This window comes from Lepidochelys olivacea (assembly GCF_965140295.1).
Source record: "Lepidochelys olivacea isolate rLepOli2 genome assembly, chromosome: 22".
Classification (NCBI taxonomy): Eukaryota; Metazoa; Chordata; order Testudines; family Cheloniidae; genus Lepidochelys; species Lepidochelys olivacea.
Window position 1 is genome coordinate 4,489,138 of NC_140432.1, and position 20,782 is coordinate 4,509,919.

General features: G+C 48.2%; 1 protein-coding gene across 2 annotated transcripts in view; it reads left to right on the top strand.

The window, feature by feature from the left end:
* The window catches only part of HEPACAM (hepatic and glial cell adhesion molecule), a 76,326-nt gene that overhangs the window by 24,666 nt on the left and 30,878 nt on the right, over nt 1-20,782 (top strand). For both annotated transcript variants that reach the window (XM_084611789.1, XM_084611788.1), the window contains one exon: nt 8,573-8,914. In XM_084611789.1, the coding sequence (XP_084467915.1) occupies nt 8,573-8,914 (342 nt within the window). The remainder of the gene's footprint in view (nt 1-8,572; nt 8,915-20,782) is intronic.

Here is a 20,782-nt window from a genome sequence, read left to right on the forward strand (position 1 = left end):
AAATAATTGTAATTGGTTTCAATTATTTTTCTTTCTGGATGACAGTGGGCCAACTGCTGCTCTCCATTAACCCCACATGGATTTTAGAGTGTTACTTCAGTGTGACCGGGAGCAGACTTTTGCCCCTTGCTTCACTATTTCTAGATTTCCTCTAGGACGGATTCATTGCAAAAAGACAAAGTTCTAGGTTCTCCTGCAGGTGCATACGGTAGAGGCCAGATATTCCAGAGCTCAGCTCCCATTTAGGCACCAAAGCAAGTGTCTCCCTGTTGGGTGCTAAGCATTTTTGAAAATCTGGCCCCAACTGCAAATACAGAGAGCTTGGAAGTCTGGCCCCATGTCTCAGCCCTGGTGCCAGGATCTGCAGCACTCTGCACTCTTCTAGAGCCGTGAGGCAGTAGGGGGCAGTCTGTGCACATTTCACTCCATGGCCCACATTCTTGCTCCATGTTGTCCAAGTCCATGTGGTTTACTCCACCACTGACTGTTACAACCATGGATTGAATTAATAACTAGTTTTCCTACTTGTTCTGGGAGCCAGTACTTTAACCTGAGTCCATGCTGCTGGATGGACCCCAGTGGGTTTTGAAAATCAGTGAAACAGGGCAATATTTCCCCCTGCCATTCCCAACACAGTGATTAATTGGTGGCTGTAGAGTAACAGCTCCGGGCCAGGTTCTGGGCCAGCAGCATGGCGCCCTCCAGCAGCCTGTACCCTGGCAGAAAGTCCACCCAGGAGGAGACTTTGGCAGTAGAAAACAGCACTAGCTTGGCCAGGGACAGACAGAGCAGCTGGGGGATGGGCTGATTTCACGACTGACATTCTATTACTGAGAAACTCCTTTGTGGACAGTGCATGTTATCTTTTTGCGTAAACAAGAGGGAGCGTGTAAAGGGAACTCTCCCCTCTACCCAGCTGGCAGGGCAGGACCCTGAGGGACCCACTCCCGCTGTGGTGACCCTCTGGAAAGACAGCAGCAGTGACATTGCCTGTCCTGTCCAGGGCAAGGCCACTTCTGGGACAAGTCAGTGCAGGGAGGTGTAACTTACCCCATTGGTGCAGATGGGAGCAGAGGTGACATATGGGGGGTGAAATGTGGGGTCACATGCCCCCTAGATTGCTTGGTCACATGGTATGGCCGGGCCCACTCCCTGCGGAGCAGTTGAGCCCACGAGCTGGAACAGAGGGACAGCTGGGAGCTGCATGGAGGGGCAGCTGGTTTCTGGGAGGGTGGGGCTCGGGGGGGCATGACTCGAGCTGTTCAGGGGGCGTGCCCCCCCACTGTCAGCAGGCACAGGTTGTCTCTGGGTGGGAGTCGAGCCTGGAAGCCCACCGCCTGTGGAGGAAGCTGATCTGACTCACACCGACTGGTGGTGTGGCTCAGAGGCACAGCTGCCTGATATTACTGAGGCTCAGAGGAGACGCATGGGGGAGGGGGTCTGTGGGGTCACGTGCTCCCCCAGCTTTGCTGCTTGGCTTGTCCTGAGCACGCGTACATGGACGGAGCATGCTCCGTAACGCTGCTGAAGGCGGCCGCCCTCATTCTGTCCTCCTCGCCCCCCTACTCCCCACTCTCAGCAGGCACAAGTGGGCTCTGGCAAGGCCTCGGGCAGGCTGCAGCCGACATAGGCTGGGGCGCCCTTGGACCCCCGTCTCCACTGGCGTAGGAGCTGTTTGTCTCCGGCCAGTGCCGGGATTACAGGGTTGAGTTCCCGTGTGACGAAAGCCCTTTTAAAGAAAGCCGGAGAGACATTCTGTTTTGCCTGATCCAAGTCCTGCCAAAAGAATCACTCGAGTGAGAGTGAGACAAGAGCGGCACAGAGCAAGGCTCTGACTGCCGAGCTGCTCCGACTAGCAGCGGGGAGCGCCCAGCTCCAGGCTGCATGGAGCACGAGGGAAAGTTGGCCCCTGGCCCTGGGGCGTGAGGCTTCAACACACACACGTGCGTTTGGTGAAGCAGGTGCCGGAGCAGAGGTAGAAGGACCTGGGGCAGAGGGATTGCACTGAGCACTGTGTTCAGAGACCAGCCAGATCCAAAGCAGCACTCCGAGGCTTCTCAGAGCCAGGTGCAGAGTGGCAGGGGGTTGAGAGGGGCTTGGTCGGGGAATGGCTCTAGCTGGGGCTCAGCAGCCAGGCCTCTGTCAACATTTGTCCATTGGCTGCTCCATACCCCCCTCGAGGCCCCATGAGCTGTACACATTCAGGGGTGCTTTGGGTTTTCAGATCAGTGGCCTCCTGACTAATGGGTGTGACGGGCCCTGCAGATTTTCATGGGGACAGCAGTGTGTTTTCAGAGTAGCAGCCGTGTTAGTCTGTATTCGCAAAAAGAAAAGGAGTACTTGTGGCACCTTAGAGACTAACCAGCTCACGAAAGCTCATGCTCAAATAAATTGGTTAGTCTCTAAGGTGCCACAAGTCCTCCTTTTCAGTGTGTTTTCGTCTGAGTGGCACCCTCTAACAATATGCACCTACATGCGTACGTTCCTGGTAATCCTGTACGTGCAAGGTCACCAAGGGAAATTTCTCTCTGCTTCTTTGTTCCGTTGCCTGGTTTCGGTGGAGATGGCTGGAGTTGGATTTTCTTGCAATCACTGCACTGAGCAGAGAACAACAACTCTTAAAGGAGGCTTAAGGAGCCACAATGAACCACACAACGGAACAGAGGAGGCTTGGTGCTGAAATCAGCTTGAAATGCAGAACACCCTCAGCTGGAGTCCACAGCTTACTGGTTACACCCCATCAAGCTTTTGTGTGTGAACAGGACTGGAGTTAGGGCCAATAACTAATATACATATCTCACAGTAGCAGCCGTGTTAGTCTGTATTCGCAAAAAGAAAAGGAGTACTTGTGGCACCTTAGAGACTAACCAATTTATTTGAGCATAAGCTTTCATGAGCTACAGCTCACTTCATCGGATGCATACGATATCCAGATGCATCTGATGAAGTGAGCTGTAGCTCACGAAAGCTTATGCTCAAATAAATTGGTTAGTCTCCAAGGTGCCACAAGTCCTCCTGTTCTTTTTGCTAATACCATATGTTCTGCTTCAGCTGGGCCCCTTGTGGAATTTCTCTTCAGCTGCACAGACTGTGACAAAGTGGGAATGTTCTTAATGTTTTCTCTGAATATTGTGTGGGTGCCTCATAGAATCATAGACTAGCAGGGTTGGAAGGGACCTCAGGAGGTCATCTAGTCCAACCCCCTGCTCAAAGCAGGACAAATCCCCAGATCCCTAAATGGCCCCCTCAAGGATTGAACTCACAACCCTGGGTTTAGCAGGCCAATGCTCAAACCACTGAGTTATCCCTCAGTTTAACCTAGGTATTTCTTAAGTATGGAGGTGGTGGGATAAGGGTGTGTGATTGTCGCAGAGCCCTTGGGGGCCAGGGTGATGGTGTCTGTGCAGAGTTTGGCTGACACCCTATCTCCTGGCAACTGATGACCTGGGCCCCTCCCCTGCAAAGGTGCCAACTGAAGTGGTTGGAGAAAAAGAGATCAGGGGGCCTCCTGGCCCGGGAAAGGGACAAAGGCCAGAGGAGGGGCTGGAGAGTTTCAGTTTGGAGCTGGCTGGGGAAATAGAGGGAGGCCCAGATGGGGCTCTGGCCTCCCTGCCTCCCAAGACAGACCTGACTGGGAGGTCCTGTTCTCTGTACCTGCAGGCTCTGTTTTAGACCATGTTCCTGGGGTCTAATAAACCTTCTGTTTTACTGGCTGGCTGAGAGTCACGTCTGACAGTGGAATTGGGGTGCAGGGCCCTCTGCCTCCCCCAGGAGCCCCGCCTTCTGCGGACTCGCTGTGGGAAGCGCACGGTGTGGACGGGGATGCTGAATGCTCCAAGGTCAACCTCAGGAAGGTCAAAGCTGTGTAAGCTTCTTGCCCTGGAGACAGTCTGCTCACAGAGAGGAGGCTCCCCCAGAGTCCTGGCTGGCCTCGTAGGGAGTAGTTCCAGAGCATCGCCCGGGGACTCCGTGACACAGACCTTGATCCTGCATTAGATCTTCCTTCCCCCGATGATGGAAGTACTGACTACAACTCCCGGTAGCTGTTAACACAACCACTCTGTGCAGCCCCAGAGATATTTTGCCACGTGGCTGCTCTAACTGAAATTAGCTAACTCAAGAGCAGATCTCTCGGGGTAACGTTTAAGTAAACACACAGCCGTAGAGTGCGTCTACACTGCGGACAGAGGTGCGACTGCGGTCTGTGTGTAGCGTCCCAGTGCGTTGGTCTAGCTAGCATGAAGAACAATGGCTGTGAGGCGGTGGCAGCATGCCCAGGGCCCTGGGTATGTGCTTGGTGACGAGCCCATGCTGCTGCAGCTTCACGGCTATTGATGTTCCAGCTTATTGATGTTGCAGCAGTGGCAGAGCCCTAGAGCCCTGAGCACCTGTGGGAGGAGGAATCTGAACTGGAGTTAACTCCTTATTCGCCAGCCCTTGGCTCTCGCAGGCCAACCAGACAGGCCCTCCGCCAGTTTAGCACTGGCCCAGCATCCTTGCTGTACAATATGCACTGTAGAGCACTTTAAAACGGGCCCCTGGAATTGCAGGGCTCTCCCTGTGCCAGTTGCCCATTGCAGTCATTAACCTCCCCTTTCTTGCTCGGTCTTGGCTCCTGACCTCTTGCTTGGGGAGGCTTCTCCTGGCCTCTCTCCTGTCTCTGTGTTTGGCTGAATGGAGATGAGCTCATACATCACCCCACTCCAGACACATAGTTCTTGGTAATTAACTTGGTGTTGTAACAGCCCTTCACCTTGCTGACATTGTGCCGTGGGTGCTGAGGGACTGAAAGGTCAGGCAGGCTGTGCCTCCTGCCAAAGCCTGGGGCTGGTCTGCTTTGCCCAAGGTGGGGGAGACGATTTGAAGACTTTCCCATAACAGTGTCTGTGAGGCCAGGGCCGGCTCTACGGGTTTTGCCGCCCCAAGCAGTGAAAAAAACCTGCCACCACGGCCGGCGGAACGGAGAAGCTGCCGCCGAATTGCCACCGCGGCGGAAACGCTGCCGCCCCTTGCGAACCACCGGCCCAAGCACCTGCTTGGAGCGCTGGTGCCTGGAGCTGGCCCTGGGTGAGGCTGACCCCACCCATCAGCCCTGCCTCAAACATGCCAAATGAGGGTACGATTCTCAGAGACAGTGTTTCTAAATGTGCATTTAAGAGCAGCAGTGCAAGAATTATACCCACCAAAATATCGGAAACTGTGTGTAACAGTGGATCAGCCAAGGCTGGGGCGTTTGTGTTTGAACTGTGTTCTTTAGGTCTGATCTCGCTTTTCTAATTCGACAAATTCATGTTTGGCTCATTTGTTCTCTTTCGGCAGTGGATTCTGTCCGAGCTGCTGTGGGGGTTTGGGGCTGGCTATTTAATCTGGTAACCCATTAGTAGAAATGAGCATTTTAAAACAATAAAGAAAATATTTTTTGAACAAAGTGGACACCATTTAAAAGAATAATCTGCATTTAATGCTTGGCTGCTGTAGTAACAAAACAATAATGCCTCGCTTTTATCTAGTGCTTTTCAGCAGTAGATCTCAAAGTACTTCACAATCTTTAATCTTTAGTAGGTTTCAGAGTAACAGCCAAGTTAGTCTGTATTCGCAAAAAGAAAAGGAGTACTTGTGGCACCTTAGAGACTAACCAATTTATTTGAGCATAAGCTTTCGTCAGCTACAGCTCACTTCATCGGATGCATACTGTGGAAAATACAGAAGCTGTTTGTTTTTATACACACAAATCATGAAAAAATGGGTGGTTATCACTACAAAAGGTTTTCTCTCCCCCCACCCCACTCTTCTGCTGGTAATAGCTTATGTAAAGTGATCACTCTCCTTACAATGTGTATGATAATCAAGGTGGGCCATTTCCAGTGTCCACTTTGTTCAAAAAATATTTTCTTTATTGTTTTAAAATGCTCGTTTCTACTAATGGGTTACCAGATTAAATAGCCAGCCCCAAACCCCCACAGCAGCTAGGACAAAATCCACTGCCGAAAGAGAACACATGAGCCAAACATGAATTTGTCGAATTAGAGTGAGTTTGTGGGGGGGGGGGGGGAGAGAAAACCTGGATTTGTGCTGGAAATGGCCCACCTTGATTATCATACACATTGTAAGGAGAGTGATCACTTTAGATAAGCTATTACCAGCAGGAGAGTGGGGTGGGAGGAAGTATTGTTTCATGGTCTCTGTGTATATATAAAGTCTGCTGCACTTTCCACGGTATGCATCCGATGAAGTGAGCTGTAGCTCACGAAAGCTCATGCTCAAATAAACGGGTTAGTCTCTAAGGTGCCACAAGTCCTCCTAGTCTTTAGTAGATCAGTTTAAGGGGGTGTTTCCTCCTAGTTGCAGTGTAGGGAATTCTGCAATAAAGTCAAATATTGCCACGTGGCAGTCGATGTTTTAGTACCACACACTGCATGTTCACGACGGACTCTGGCAGTGGGCCGAGCTCAGTGCTAGCCCGCACTCTGTAGGGAACGGGCCTGCACTGACAATGAGATGGATGGACTGGAGTACCTAGCAGAGCGCTGGGGGGAGGGGTAGCTCCGTGGTCTGAGCGTTGGCCTGCTAAACCCACAGTTGTGAGTTCAATCCTTGAGGGGGCCACTTAGGGATCTGGGCCAAAAACTGGGGACTGGTCCTGCTCTGAGCAGCGGGTTGGACTAGATGACCTCCTGAGGTCTCTTCCAACCCTGAGATTCTATGATTGTTTCCATCTGCAGGCCAGATTCCCTCTCGCTCTACACACACGCAGCTGTAAGTGCAGTTGGAAGGAGGTGTGTGTGTGCTTGGAGTGCAGGTTTTGGCCCAATGACTGAAGGGCAGACATACCCTGAGCGAAGGCTAGGAGCATGCTCAGTACCACTGGCCTGTAGGAAACTCTATGGAACTTGAGCAAGCTGATAGCAGTTGATGCACAGGAAGCTCTGTGGGGCTGGAGCATGCTCAGTGCAGATGGACTGTTCAGAGAGTTTATCAGCAAGCCTCTAACCAGGCTCTATTCAGCATGTTCATGCAGCATTTTCCAGATGCTTATAACTTAGCCAGATCTAGGTGGGTTTTCATGAGGACAGCAATAGGCACCTCCCTGACCCTAGGACTTAACGGTTATGTGTTCAGCCCTAACTTTCATTTACCTCGAGTTTAACTGTGATTAATCTTAACATTGGCTTCATTATTTAATTTAATTTCCTTGGTTTGTGTAAGGTAAAAAAGCTTGGGCCCAGTTCTATCTTAGCTCCTACTTTATGGGTATGAAAGGCCTTGATATTGCTACACTCCTCACTGTGAGGTCTGTGCAAATGTCTGCTCAGTGGCCTAGCCACGTCCACAGTGTTTGTCTTTTTTGTTAATGCACACTCTTTTGCAGTCTTAACTATCGAGGATGCTCCCACCATGACAGCCATAACAAATCGTTTCACTACCCACCATTGAAAGGCAGACACCTCTGGCGTGGACTATGGCTGTGACTGCTCACCAGTGCACCCAAGACATTGCACGGCACTGTAGGATCAGAAGAGAGGTCGAGTTATATGTGACAAAGCAGCTCTACAGCACGCACCTGCACCATGCTATTAAAGGCGGTGGGCAAGATGAAGGTTTGATCGCCATCAGGCCTTTTATTAGCACGCTGCCAGGTCTCTCTGACTCGCTGGGGCTGCTTTGTGTGTTGCAGTGTCTGAAATGGTAGAGCACTGTGAATGGTGGGGATAATGGCTCAGTTAGTGTGTGTAGAATATTCCAGTTGCTTGCTATACTCCTTGGGGTAGGCCCCCTACTGCCCTACCTCCATGTCATGTATCCCAGCCTTTGTATCCATGATCACTGGCAGCAGGTTCTCTGACGGTTCCTGGATGTCTAGGCCTGGGTTCTTAGCAGTAAATACTTTATGTAGCTCTGACTGAGAACACATTGATTTTAAAAATTAATTCAGACTTGCTCCTTGGGAAAGTCTGTCCCCCCTTGGTGTGGCTCAGTTTTCTGTCCACAGTCCGCTGGAGGCAGTGTGTACTAGCGGCTAGAGAAGGGAACTGGAGTCAGGAGTGCTGCACTGTTTTGTTGTGTCCTGAGGCAAGAACTTCACCTCTCTGCTTTTCAATATCCTCTCAAATGGAGACAACGAGATTTCCTCTTCCTTGTAAAATGTCTAAAAGTTGGTGGGGGGAAGGTGCTGTGTAAATGCTCAGTCTTGCTGTCTCACCATTTAAAACCGCAGTAAGGAGATAAGGGCCACGCAGCCTGAGCTGCAAGGGTCAGCCGCAGCATGCCCGGAAATAGGTATCGCTCATTGTCTTGAGAAGGGCTCAGTTCTGTTCTCACTTAGCCAGCGCAGCCCCACTGACATCAGTAGGGTTGCCGTTGGCTCCTGCGAAATGTGGAATAAACTCTCAGGAGAGAAGGCTCAGTACTTTCATTAACTGCATAAGCAGCCAGCTAAGACTGAGCCTGACAAGGTTTCTGGAAACCTCTGGGCATCTTCAGAAGCTGAACACAGGTATTAGACTGTCACTCCCACAGCGATAACACGAGTCTTAGCCTTGCCTTAACCAGCCCTGCTGTCTTTTCCCTCTAGGTCTACTGGAAGGCGTCAATATCACCAGCCCAGTTCTCCTCATCCATGGCATAGTTGGCAAACCTGCCCTGCTCTCGGTGAGGTACACCAGCACCAGCAGCGATAAACCTGTGATCAAATGGCAGCTGAAGCGAGACAAGCCTACCACAGTGGTACAGTCCATCGGCACCGAGATCATTGGCAACCTGCGCCCCGATTACAAGGACCGGATTAAAATACTTGAGAATGGCTCCCTGTTGATCAGTCACCTGCAGCTGTCAGACGAGGGCACCTATGAGGTGGAGATCTCCATCACAGATGACACCTTTACCGGGGAGAAGAACATTAACCTTACCGTGGACAGTAAGTGTACAGAACTTCCCAAGAAAATGAGCACAGCTCCTTTGTTCAGTAAAATCCTCCCTGGAGTCCCTTTGTTCTCCTCTTTATTACAGAGAATTTAAAGGACTGATCCAGGCCAGCTCTCTGTAGCCCAGCAAAGTGCTGTCAGGAGGATTTTGCTCCATGCTAAATGCAGGAGGAACCTCAGTAAAAGTTCTTAGAACCACAGCAGTTCTTAGTCCTTAGACTTTCATAAACAGGGTAACTTTCCAAGTATCCATTTTTACAGCACAAGCCCATCTAGCCTGCATTCCTCTTATCAGATTGGTTAACTATTAAGGACATTTGTAAGGGCTCCAACCTTTTCAATTTAAAGATGTACTTAGGGTTAGTGGAGGGGCCCAAACATTTCCTGCTTGGTTTTTGCATCAGTCTTGGGAATTTGGAGTTTGTCCTCAGGCATGTGGTTTCCAAATAGAATATGGATGATTCACTTTCCCAATTGATCATGCAGACTCAATCCAAACAAAGGAGCAGGCCTTAGGCACCAGCAAATCTTCAGTCACAGGGAAGGAGAAGGGCAGGACAATGCGAGACACAATTTCAGCAAACCGCCTAGCTCTCCTGCACTGCACATCATTCCAAGTGTTTTTCACCCATCCCAGCACTGGGGGTAATTTCCCAAACTTTCGCAAATGGAACTTTTTAGAAAGCCAGCTCTCTAATCCTATAGGCTGGGGAGGACCCTTCACTGGAACAGCCTGGGGTTCTGCAGGCCAGCGAGAGAGGGGTGCGGATACGTTGGTAAGAGCTATGCAGTGGGGGCCCCAGGACTGGGTAACAGGCTCATTGGCAGGGCTGTGTGTGAAGCACAGAATTGGATTAACAAGGGTTGTTGCATGTCAAATTTGAGACACATTAAAAGAGCTGGTAGGGAACCCTGGAAAGGTCCAGCCTCCCCATCCTGGACTGTTATTATCTATTACGTGCTTTGCATTAACGCTTTGGGGCTCCATCAAGGGGTCGGGGCCCCATTACGCTTGGGTCTATACACACATAACAAAAAGACAGGCCCTTCCCTTACTGACTCACTAACCCTCCTTTGTCCTTCCACTTCACCTTGAACAGCTTCTTACAACATGTTAACTCCTTATGCGAAACAATCTGTTTCACCTTGCATTTAGCTGCGACCCTCTGAATACCTTTCCCAGAGCTGAAGAAGAGCTCTGTGTAAGCTCAGAAGTTTGTCTCTTTCACCAATAGAAGTTGGTCCAATAAAAGATATTCCCTCACTCTCCCTGTTTCTCTGATACAGTTTAGTGTTTCATTGCATCTCCCCCTTTAAGTCCTACATTCCTACCATTTACAATATTTACACTATCGTGCTATCTTTGAAGTGCAGCACAGATCAGTCTGCTAAGTGTCGCTGAACCATACTGGTTTTCTAATTATATGCCCTGAATGCATAACAACTTGGTTATCTGGCAGTCTACCGGTTAATGACTGGCTGCGGTTGGTTTGGAATCCTTGAGTCTTTTCCTGGTTCTGCATCCACCAGCTGTAGAGTTTTCTCTGTGGATTGTTCTCTCTAAGGAACAAACTGTAGATGTGGATGGTTCCTGCTGAACTCTCCACTGTCGATCTTGCTCACATGTGATCTGGGCACTGAATTATTTTTCTTCATGAGGACGAAGTTGTCCATCCTTTTTCTCCATCCAGTGTGACATGAACACAGTCACCAGGTCCTGGACCCAACAGTTCTCTGTTGCAAAAGTGTGTGTAAGCTCTTTTTGCTTTTCATCCAGTTTGGCTACTTTCTTCATGTCTGGACATTTTGGAGACAGATTCTTTTTCAGAGTTGAAACAGTATTTCTGAGTTGTCTCCCCACGTGCTGGATTATATCCAGTAGCCGCTATTGGTGTTGATCTGTAACTCAGAAGAGCAAGGAATGGGTCTTCCCGCTGTAGGATTTTCTTGGCTCTCTGTACACCTCTGTCAGCCTCTCCATTTGCTTTTGAGTAATGTGGGCTGCTAGTAATACAATTAAAATCATATTTCCTTCTGAATGACTTAAATTCTGCTGCAATGAATTATGGTCCATTGTCCGTCACTAGATGTTCTGGAATACTGAAATGATCAAAAGTGCACTTCAGCTTCTTGATAACACTGTGACATGTTATGTCTTGTGAGTACATTATTTCTATATACCTGGAAAAACAGATAATGATGGGCTCTGGATTTGTATAAATCTGCTGCTAGTCTCTGTCTGGTAGAGGTGTTTGTACATTTCCCACCTTTCTCACCAGACCCATCACAGCTGCCATGCTGCAGCTGAGAAGGTTGTTGGTCTTTGATCCTTTGATCACATGCACCCTGAATGCAAAGCTTTTGTCTTTTTAAATTGCTTCTGTGGTGAACTGGCCCATGTAAGTCAGAAAAACTCCAGGGCTAGTCAGAGCTGTGTCAGGTGACTTCAGCTCTGGAGGTGTTGAAGGTTATGTTAAGTCCCTCCTGTGAGGTCTGCTTCTGGGTCTATTTTAAAGTCAATTGTCTTTCCATGAATATTCAGTTTCACTCTCCAGGCAGACTCTGTGTCATCACATGTGATAGATCCCAGAAACAATGGCTCTTGATTGTCTGTAATATAAGCCAATTTCCCTATTGCTTTGATTCAGCAAACAACTGCAAAATGTCCATACTTTGTGCATTTATTACACCTTGTGCTTTTGGGTGGATGTGCATCATCTCTTGGGGTATGATTTTTTCCAGATATTGTGCATTTAGGCTGCAGGGCTTTGATGTCTGACTGGAATTCATCCCTCTCAGCCTGGGAATTATTTCTCCTTGCCCCAGGGGCCTTACGGTAATGACTTGTAGCACTCTTGCGGGCTCTGTCGACAAATTCTAAGCTAGTTTCTTGTTTTTCCAGTCTGGCAAGTTGCTCTTGGTTTTGCTGTCTCACGAGCTCAGACTGCTTTGCTGTTTGAATAGCTGTGGGTAGGTTCTTGGGGGGTCACAGATGCTACATCAAAGACCTATGCGATGACCTCTACACTTACTGGCTGTACAGTATTATCACACAGAAGTAACGTGAAATGTTAAGTCTTCGTGGTTGGCCAGAACTAGGAGTAAGTGATCATGAGATTGAAGCTTTGATGAAGATGAATGGTGTGAGCCGTATCAGCGCCTCACTGTGCCAGTCAGTTAGCAGTGGCGTAGCAGAGAGATTACTCCAGTCTATAAATCAAGCCTTGCCAGGAAGATCACCTGTGTGTTAATGGCTGGCCTGTCTAATTTTATCTTAGCACTGGCAGCGCCAAGACAGAGCCAGTCCAACATGCGCTACACACAGAGATGGTGTTGCATGGCCAAGATACCCTTTTAATAGGCGGACGAGACTCGTGCTGGGAGTCGGGTTGCTGATTTTGGTTGGGTGTATTCCTGGAGGTTTCATCACATGACATAATCTTTAATTCCTGGAGACTCAGGACAAACCTGGAGGGCTGGCAATCCTAGCTGGGAGCGATTCGCTGGCAGGCCTCGTGGTGGAGGAGACTGTAATGAAATACTAAACTGCATTATATTTTTCAGCCAGTAGGTAGTGATGTGTGGAGCTTATTTAAGCTCACAACAGTGATTCCTGGCAGAGCTTTAAAGGATCTTATCGAAGATAAGTTTCTGGTGTATCTACCAGAGAAGGAAGCTCTGTGGCCAGTCTATATCTGGTACAGAAGCTTGACCTACTAGTAGCGGTCTGCAACCTCCCATGTACCTGAAATACATGGCACAGTGCCAGGAGTAAAGTAGTACCAGAGAAGAACAGAAACAGAAGGAAAACAGCATCAAAGGTTGCTTACAGAAGGAACAAAACAACACGGGTTGCAGGATCTCATCAACATGCCACTCTTCAATGCCCCAGAGAACTTCAGCTTGGACAAACCTTCTGTGACCGGGGTCCTAGTGGGGAGCCAGCTGTGGTCACTCAATTAGGGTGAACTGCAAAGAATGGGGCAGACAATCCGCATAAAGCTGGTGGCTATTCCAATACTTAGATTTACCAAGCCAGCATAAAACAGTTTCTTTATTACCTCACGGAGTTTGTTACAGGGATTGGTTCCTGGGTTAGTGTTTCTGTGGTGTGGTATGTAGGTCCTGGTGAGTATTTGCTTCAGGTTGGGGGGCTGTCTGTAAGCGAGGACTGGCCTGCCTCCCAAGGTCGATGAGAGTGAGGGATCATTTTCCAGGATAGGTTGTAGATTGTTGATGATGTGCTGGGGAATGTAGGTGATGGCCAGTTGTGTTCTGTTATTATTTTCATTGGGTCTGTCCTGTAGTAGGTGACTTCTAGGTACCCGTCTTGCTCTGTCAGTCTGTTTCCTCACTTCCCCAGGTGGGTATTGTAGTTTTAAGAATGCCTGATAAAGATCTTGTAGGTGTTTGTCTGAGGGACTGGAGCTAATTTGGTTGTATCTTAGGGCTTGGCTGTAGACAATGGATCGTGTGATGTGTCCTGGATGGAAGCTGGAGGCATGTAGGTAAGTATAGCGGTCAATAGGTTTCCGGTATAGGGTGGTGTTTATGTGACCATCACTTATTTGCACTGTAGTGTCCAGGAAGTGTTTCTCTTGTGTGGACTGGTCCAGGCTGAGGTTGATGGTGGGGTGGAAATTGTTGAAATCATGGTGGAATTCTTCAAGGGCCTCCTTCCCTTGGGTCCAGATGATGAAGATGTCATCAATGTAGCGCAAGTAGAGTAGGGGCATTAGGGGACAAGAGCTGAGGAAGCGTTGTTCTAAGTCAGCCATAAAAATGTTGGCATACTGTGGGGCCCTGCGGGTACCCATCACAGTGCCGCTGATTTGAAGGTATAAGTTGTCCACAAATCTGAAATGGTTGTGGATGAGGACAAAGTCACAAAGTTCAGCCACCAGGGGTGCTGTGGCCTCATCAGTGATACTGTTCCTGACGGCTTGTAGTCCATCCTCATATGGAATATTGGTGTAAAGAGCTTCTACATCCATGGTGGCCAGGATGGTGTTTTCACGAAGATCCCCAATGCATTGTTGTTTCCTCATGAAGTCGGTGGTGTCTCGAAGATAACTAGGAGTGCTGGTAGCGTAGGGCCTGAAGAGAGGGTCCAAACAGCCAGATAATCCTGCTGTAAGAATGCCAGTACCTGAGATGATGGGGCGTCCAAGATTTCCAGGTTTATGGATCTTGGGTAGCAGATAGAATACCCCTGGTTGGGGCTCTAGGGGTGTGTCTCGGTAGATTTGTTCCTGTGCTATGGCAGGGAGTTTCTTGAGCAGATGGTGTAGTTTCTTTTGGTTCTCCTCAGTGGGACTGGAGGATAGTGGCCTGTAGAACGTGGTGTTGGAGAGTTGCCTGGCAGCCTCCTGTTCATAATCTGACCTGTTCATGATGACGACAGCGCCTCCTTTGTCAGCCCCTTTGATTATGATGTCAGAGTTGTTTCTGAGGCTGTGGATGGCGTTGTGTTCTGTACGGCTGAGGTTATGGGGCAAGTGAAGCTGTTCACAATTTCAGCCTGTTTACGTCTGTGGAAGCACTCTCTGTAGAAGTCCAGTCTGTCATTTCAACCATCAGGAGGAGTCCACACAGAATTCTTCTTCTTGTAGTGTTGGCAGGAGGATTCCTTTGGGTCAGTACACTGTTCAGTGGTGTGTTGAAAATATTCCTTGAGTCGGAGACGGCGAAAGTAGGCTTCCAGGTCACTGCAGAACTGTATCATGTAACCAGTCTCTACGTAAAAGGATAAATGGACACAAGTCAGACATCAGGAATGGTAACATACAAAAACCAGTGGGAGAACACTTTAATCTCCCTGGACACTCTATAACAGATTTAAAAGTAGCCATCCTTCAACACAAAAACTTCAAAAACAGACTTCAAAGAGAAACTGTAGAGTTACAATTCATTTGCAAATGTAACACCATTAATTTGGGCTTTGAAAGGACCAGCAAAACCCACATGGATGTGGTGCCATTGATTCTCAAGTCATGGCCATGGATACATGTTGCTTAGTCCATGTCCAGATTTCTTCTGGCCATAGAAGATATGAAGAAGATTCAGTACTGTAGCCAGACAAGGAGTAAGACATCAGCAGTAGTTCAGAGGTACTTGATGCGTGAAATATAGCCCTTTTTTATTTCCCCACAGTCACATTCTTGTGCCTACAGTCATGGTCTGCAGGTCTCTTTGCACCACACAGATGTCACTCTTGGTGTTATCACCACCGCACTGTGCTGTAGGGACCTGGCTTGTCACAATGGGAACACTCCCAAGCACCTGGATTTTCTTGAAACTCCATTGTTATCTTGTGCAATTTTGCAGATGCAACTGGCACCTGGGATTTCCTGGCAGAAATTGCCACAGACATGGATTCTTGCAGCCTTCTGCTATTGGAGGCCAAGCACAGACAATGGGCGTTGACTATACAAGGCTTTCATGTAGGGTGTCATTCACACTAGTCAGCTATCGTCTTTGGGGGAGTGGTTCAATAGCATAAATAGGAGGTAGTCCCATATATCTTACAATGGGAGATGGCACCTGACTGCTCTCCATGCCTTTGGAATCTCCCTCTTTGAGGTCACTGCAGATTGTGAGGTGAAACCGTCTTCCCCTGGTTAGGAAGTTCCATAACACTCTTACACAGTGACCACAGGAAGGCACTCAGGGGCCAGCAGAAGCCTCTGGCAGAGGGATGGGAGGGGTGAAACCTGGTGAAATTTTATCACCTCACTATTCTCCTTCCTACCCAGGTCATTTAAGTAGAGCCCTGCACAGATACAAAATTTGTATCCGCGTCCGATCTGCAATCCACAAAAATGGTTCATGGATATTTGCATCCGCGGATGTGGATCTCTGCAGATATCTGTGGATACGCAGGGCTCTACATTTAAGGTCGCCATAGTTAGCAAGTGACACACTTGCCTATGTAATTGAATGGCTGGGGTTGAGGGTGTTATAAGCAATGCAGGTATCGTGCTGGGCACCATGTCAGAGAGTCAGAGGAGTGATGGATAGAAAAATTCATTCAGTTATTATTAGTGTCCATCATGTTTATTACGGTAATGCCTAAGGGCCAGCCAACTGCGGGGCCCATTGTGCTAGGTGCTGTACAAACCAATTCCCCTGAGTGTGCAGTGTTGTCTCCCAGAGTTTCTATTCTTCTGTGCTGTCAAGAGTCCCAAGCAGTGGAGCTTCTGCCTTTCCCCCAGGAGGCCGTTCCGCGCCCTCACACGCCTCCCGCCCAGGAATGGCTCTGTGCTACTCATGCCGTACTTTTTGCTCAGTGCCATTATTCCTGGTTTGCTCTCGCACATCGTCCTAAATACTTGCAACCCATTATGTCCCCTTCTCCCTACTTTTAGTCATTGTTTAGGGAAGCTATGCACATCAAGCCAAGTCTATCCCTGATTTAATTGGAGTTACACCGAGCGTGAGTTTGGCCCATTTGGATCTTTCACTCACACCTGCCAGGCTTCTGATCATGAGTATTGATCATCCCTGGATTCCCTCTAGCTTGTCACTGTCTTTCTGGTACCAAGGTGGCCAGAACTGAATGCTATACTCCAAGGGCAGTCACGCCAGAAGAAACATTGCCCTGTGACTTGATGCCTGGAAATGTCACTTCTAGTTTGCCAGGAGAGACCTGGCCCCAAAATTGCTGGAGCCCCACGGGCCACACTGGGGGGGTTCTCAGGCCACAGATGACCCGCGGGCCAGGAGTTTGAGACCCCTGACATAGATGAACATAATCTGTTGGGGAAGAGTCAACATGGTTTTTGTAAAGAAAAATCATGCCACACCAATCTACTAGAATTCTTTGAGGGGGTCAACAAGCATGCGGATATAGTATACTTAGATTTTCAGAAAGCCTTTGACAAGGTCCCTGACCAAAACCCTTAAGCAAAGTAAGCTGTCATGGGATAAGAGGTCCTCTCATGGATTGGTAACTGGTTAAAAGATAGGAAACAAAGGGTATGAATAAATGGTCAGTTTTTCAGAATGGAGAGAGGTAAATAGTGATGTCCCCCAGGGGTCTGTACTGCAGCCAGTCCTATTCAATATATTCATAAATGATCTGGAAAAAAGGGTAAACAGTGAGGTGGCAAAATTTGCAGATGATACAAAACTACTCAAGATAGTTAAATCCCAGGCAGTCTGTGAAGAGCTACAAAAGGATCTCACAAAACTGGGTTAGTGGGCAACAAAATGGCAGATGAAATTCAATGTTGATAACTGCAAAGTAATGCACATTGGAAAACATAATCCCAACTATACATGTAAAATGATGGGGTCTAAATTAGCTGTTACCGCTCAAGAAAGAGATCTTGGAGTCATTGTGGATAGCTCTCTGAAAACAGCCACTCAATGTGCAGCGTCAGTCAAAAAAGCTAACAGAATGTTGGGAATCATTAAGAAAGGGATCAATAATAAGACAGAAAATATCCTGTTGCCTCCATATAAATCCCCGGTACGCCCACATCTTGAATACTGCGTGCAGATGTGGTCTCCCCATCGAAAAAAAGATATGTTGGAATTGGAAAAGGTTCAGAAAAGGGTAACAAAAATGATTGGGATATGGAACAGCTTCAATATGAGGAGAGATTAATAGGACTGGGACTTTTCAGCTTGGAAAAGAGTCCACTGTGTGGGGATATGATAGAGGTCTACAAAATCATGACTGGTGTGGAGAAAGTGAATAAGGAAGTGTTATTTACTCCTCATAACACAAGAACTAGGGGTCACCAAATGAAATGAATAGGCAGCAGGTTTAAAACAAACAAAAGGAAGTACACCTCTACCCCGATATAACGCGACCTGGTATAACACGGGTTCGCATACAACGCGGTAAAGCAGCGCTCTTGGGATCAGCGCGTCAGCGTGTCAGACATGCTGCTCTGAGAAGCATTTTAAGGGTGCTGGGCCGGAGCTGAGGGGTTCGATAAGGGGCAGAGGGTCTCGGGGGGCAGTCAGGGGACAGGGAGCAGGGCGGGTTGGATGGTTCAGAGGTTCTGGGGGTGGGGCGGTCAGGGGACAGGGAATGGGGGCATTAGATAGGGTGTGGGAGTCCCGGGGTGCCTGTCAGGAGGCGGGGGTGTGGATAGGGGTCGGGGCAGTCACGGGACAGGGAGCAGGGGAGTTGAGTAGGGGGTGGGGTTCTGGGGGTGATTAGGGATGGGGAGATCTCTGGAGGGGGTAGTCAGGGGACAGGAGTGGGGGGGGTTGGATGGGTCGGGGGTTCTGAGGGGTAGGTCAGGGGGTGGAAAGTAGGTGGGGGTCGGATAGGGGGTGAGGCCAGGCTGTTTGGGGAGGCACAACCTTACCTACCTGGCCCTCCATACAGTTTTGAACCCTGATGTAAAAAATCAGGGACGTCTCCAGGGAGGAGACCTGACTAATGTAAACACTGAAAAGTGTTGGGAGCTTCAAAGGACTATTTGAAACAAGGTGAAGTTTTAAAATTCAGTGGGTTCCCCAAGAAATCTCTAGGGGGAGGCGTACGCAAATGTAACTCCTCCGGTTCTGCAAAACCTCGTCCTTTGGAAACTACACCCTGAGGAGAAACCCATTGTCTAGGACTTAGCTATTCCCATATCAAACCCTGTATTAGGCGTGGGCAAATTTTACAAAATAATTGTTGTAATTAAAGAAAGGAGATACAATTTAACCATTGTAGAACAGATTTATTTACTGCATACACCGTGTTAGTTCTGACAAAAATGATTTGCTGACTATTAATAACGGAAATGCTCGAGGCCAAAAGAAGTTCGATATAACGCGGTTTCACCTATAACACGGGAAGATTTTTTGGCTTCCGAGGACAGCGTTATATTGGGGTAGAGGTGTGTTTCTTCACACAGCACACAGTCAACCTGTGGAACTCATTGCCAGAGGATGTTGTGAAGGCCAAGACTATAACAGGGTTTAAAAAAGAACTAGATAAACTCATGGAGGGTAGGTCCATCAGTGACTATTAGCCAGGATGGGAAGGGATGGTGTCCCTAGCCTTTGTTTGCCAGAAGCTGGCAATGGGTGACAGATCATTTGATGATTCCCTGTTCTGTTCATTCCCTCTGGGGCACCAGGCATCGGCCACTGTCGGAAGACAGGATATTGGGCTAGATGGACCTTTGGTCTGGCCCAGTCTGGCCTTTCATATGTTCTTATGGAGTAACTGTTTGGCTTTGCAGCAGGACAAGCTTCCTGCCCTTAGCACGTGTTACACTAAAAACGCAAAGTGCTTTTCATTATTCATCATTCTCATTTGCTAAGCAACCCTTGTTAGAATTCATTGTTTGTTTGGTGATATTCCCGGCCCTCTACAAAACACAAATGCACAGACAGCTCTGTGCAACAGTGCTCGAATGTGCTGTTTGCCTTCAGGCTGCGGAGCTCTATTATTCAACATTTGATTAGATTTCTAGTTTATTTACTACTTCAGAAACGCCAGAGACAAAGGACCTAGCAACTCCAGAGCACCGAAAAGCATGACCTTATTTCTTGAAGATGGTGACAGCTAGGCAACTAGGAGTCAGAATAACATTACCTCACTGCAAACGCTACCAAGTGCAAAGCTTCCTGCTGAGTCCCATTGTCCTCCATCCGGTCATATGGGTGAAATCCTGGCCCCAATGACCTCAGAACTCCCACTGACTTCAGCGGGGCCAGGATCGCACCTGATCAGACTATGGAAAGCTGGTGGTTTCAAAAGGGTATACGGAGTGCTCTCTCTAGTCTCAGTACTGATCATTCACAGGAGCCTCCAGGAAGGTTTAGTTTCCTATATCCAGTCCAAGAGAAGTCTTGTAATTAGCATGACGGCTATGGCAATGTCCTGCAATATCGTGGACAAACCTTACTGACTTAAGTTGAAGTATCTTAGGAGGTCATTGTCTGGAAAATGCAAATGTCCACATATTATTGTGGGATTGTGTGTGACGTCTCCAGGGAGGAGACCTGACTAATGTAAACACTGAAAAGTGTTGGGAGCTTCAAAGGACTATTTGAAACAAGGTGAAGTTTTAAAATTCAGTGGGTTCCCCAAAAAATCTCTAGGGGGAGGCGTACGCAAATGTAACTCCTCCGGTTCTGCAAAACCCCGTCCTTTGGAAACTACACCCTGAGGAGAAACCCATTGTCTAGGACTTAGCTATTCCCATATCAAACCCCAAACTGTATAAAGGAGGGACTAAGCTTTGCATTTGTTCTTGTTCTGAGAAAAAGGAGTTTTGAGCTTGTAGCCACACAAAAATTTTGTTTGAAGGACTGTTTACCTGTCTGAGCCCTTGAGGGGTGATCTCTGGTAAGTTTATTTGTAGGTTCTTGTACTGTTTGTAACATGTTTTCTCTATAATGCTTTCACTTTAAGAATAACTATGCTTAGAAAGAGCCCTGTGTTAACTTAACCGTGGCAATTACACTGTTTGAGGAGAAGGCAAAGCAGGCCTGCTTAGACAGTTTGGCTTGCTGGGGAACTCACAATATAGGCAGGGGACTGTGCAGCCTGGAAATATGCCTGTCAGGAGGAAGAGAAACACAGGGCTCTGCCCAAGAGATGTGATGCCTGGGGAGCTGGAAGCCCGAGGGTGGGTGCGCTTGGTGGGCCCTAGAGGGGGGAATGTAGGTGCAGTTGCTCTGACCTGTGACAATTAATAGGCATGTTGCTGGTCGTGCTGGTTTGCCAAATACTGTTTGTGTCAAATGTGTACATTTTGACAAAACCCCGCAGAAAACATGTCGTCTGCCATATTCTTTCCCATTTTCAAACATTTTAATCTCAGGGACTTCCAAACATTTGTTTTCAATTTTATTTTATAGGTTTTCCTCGTTTCCGTAGCAGCAGTGCATAATATGAATTC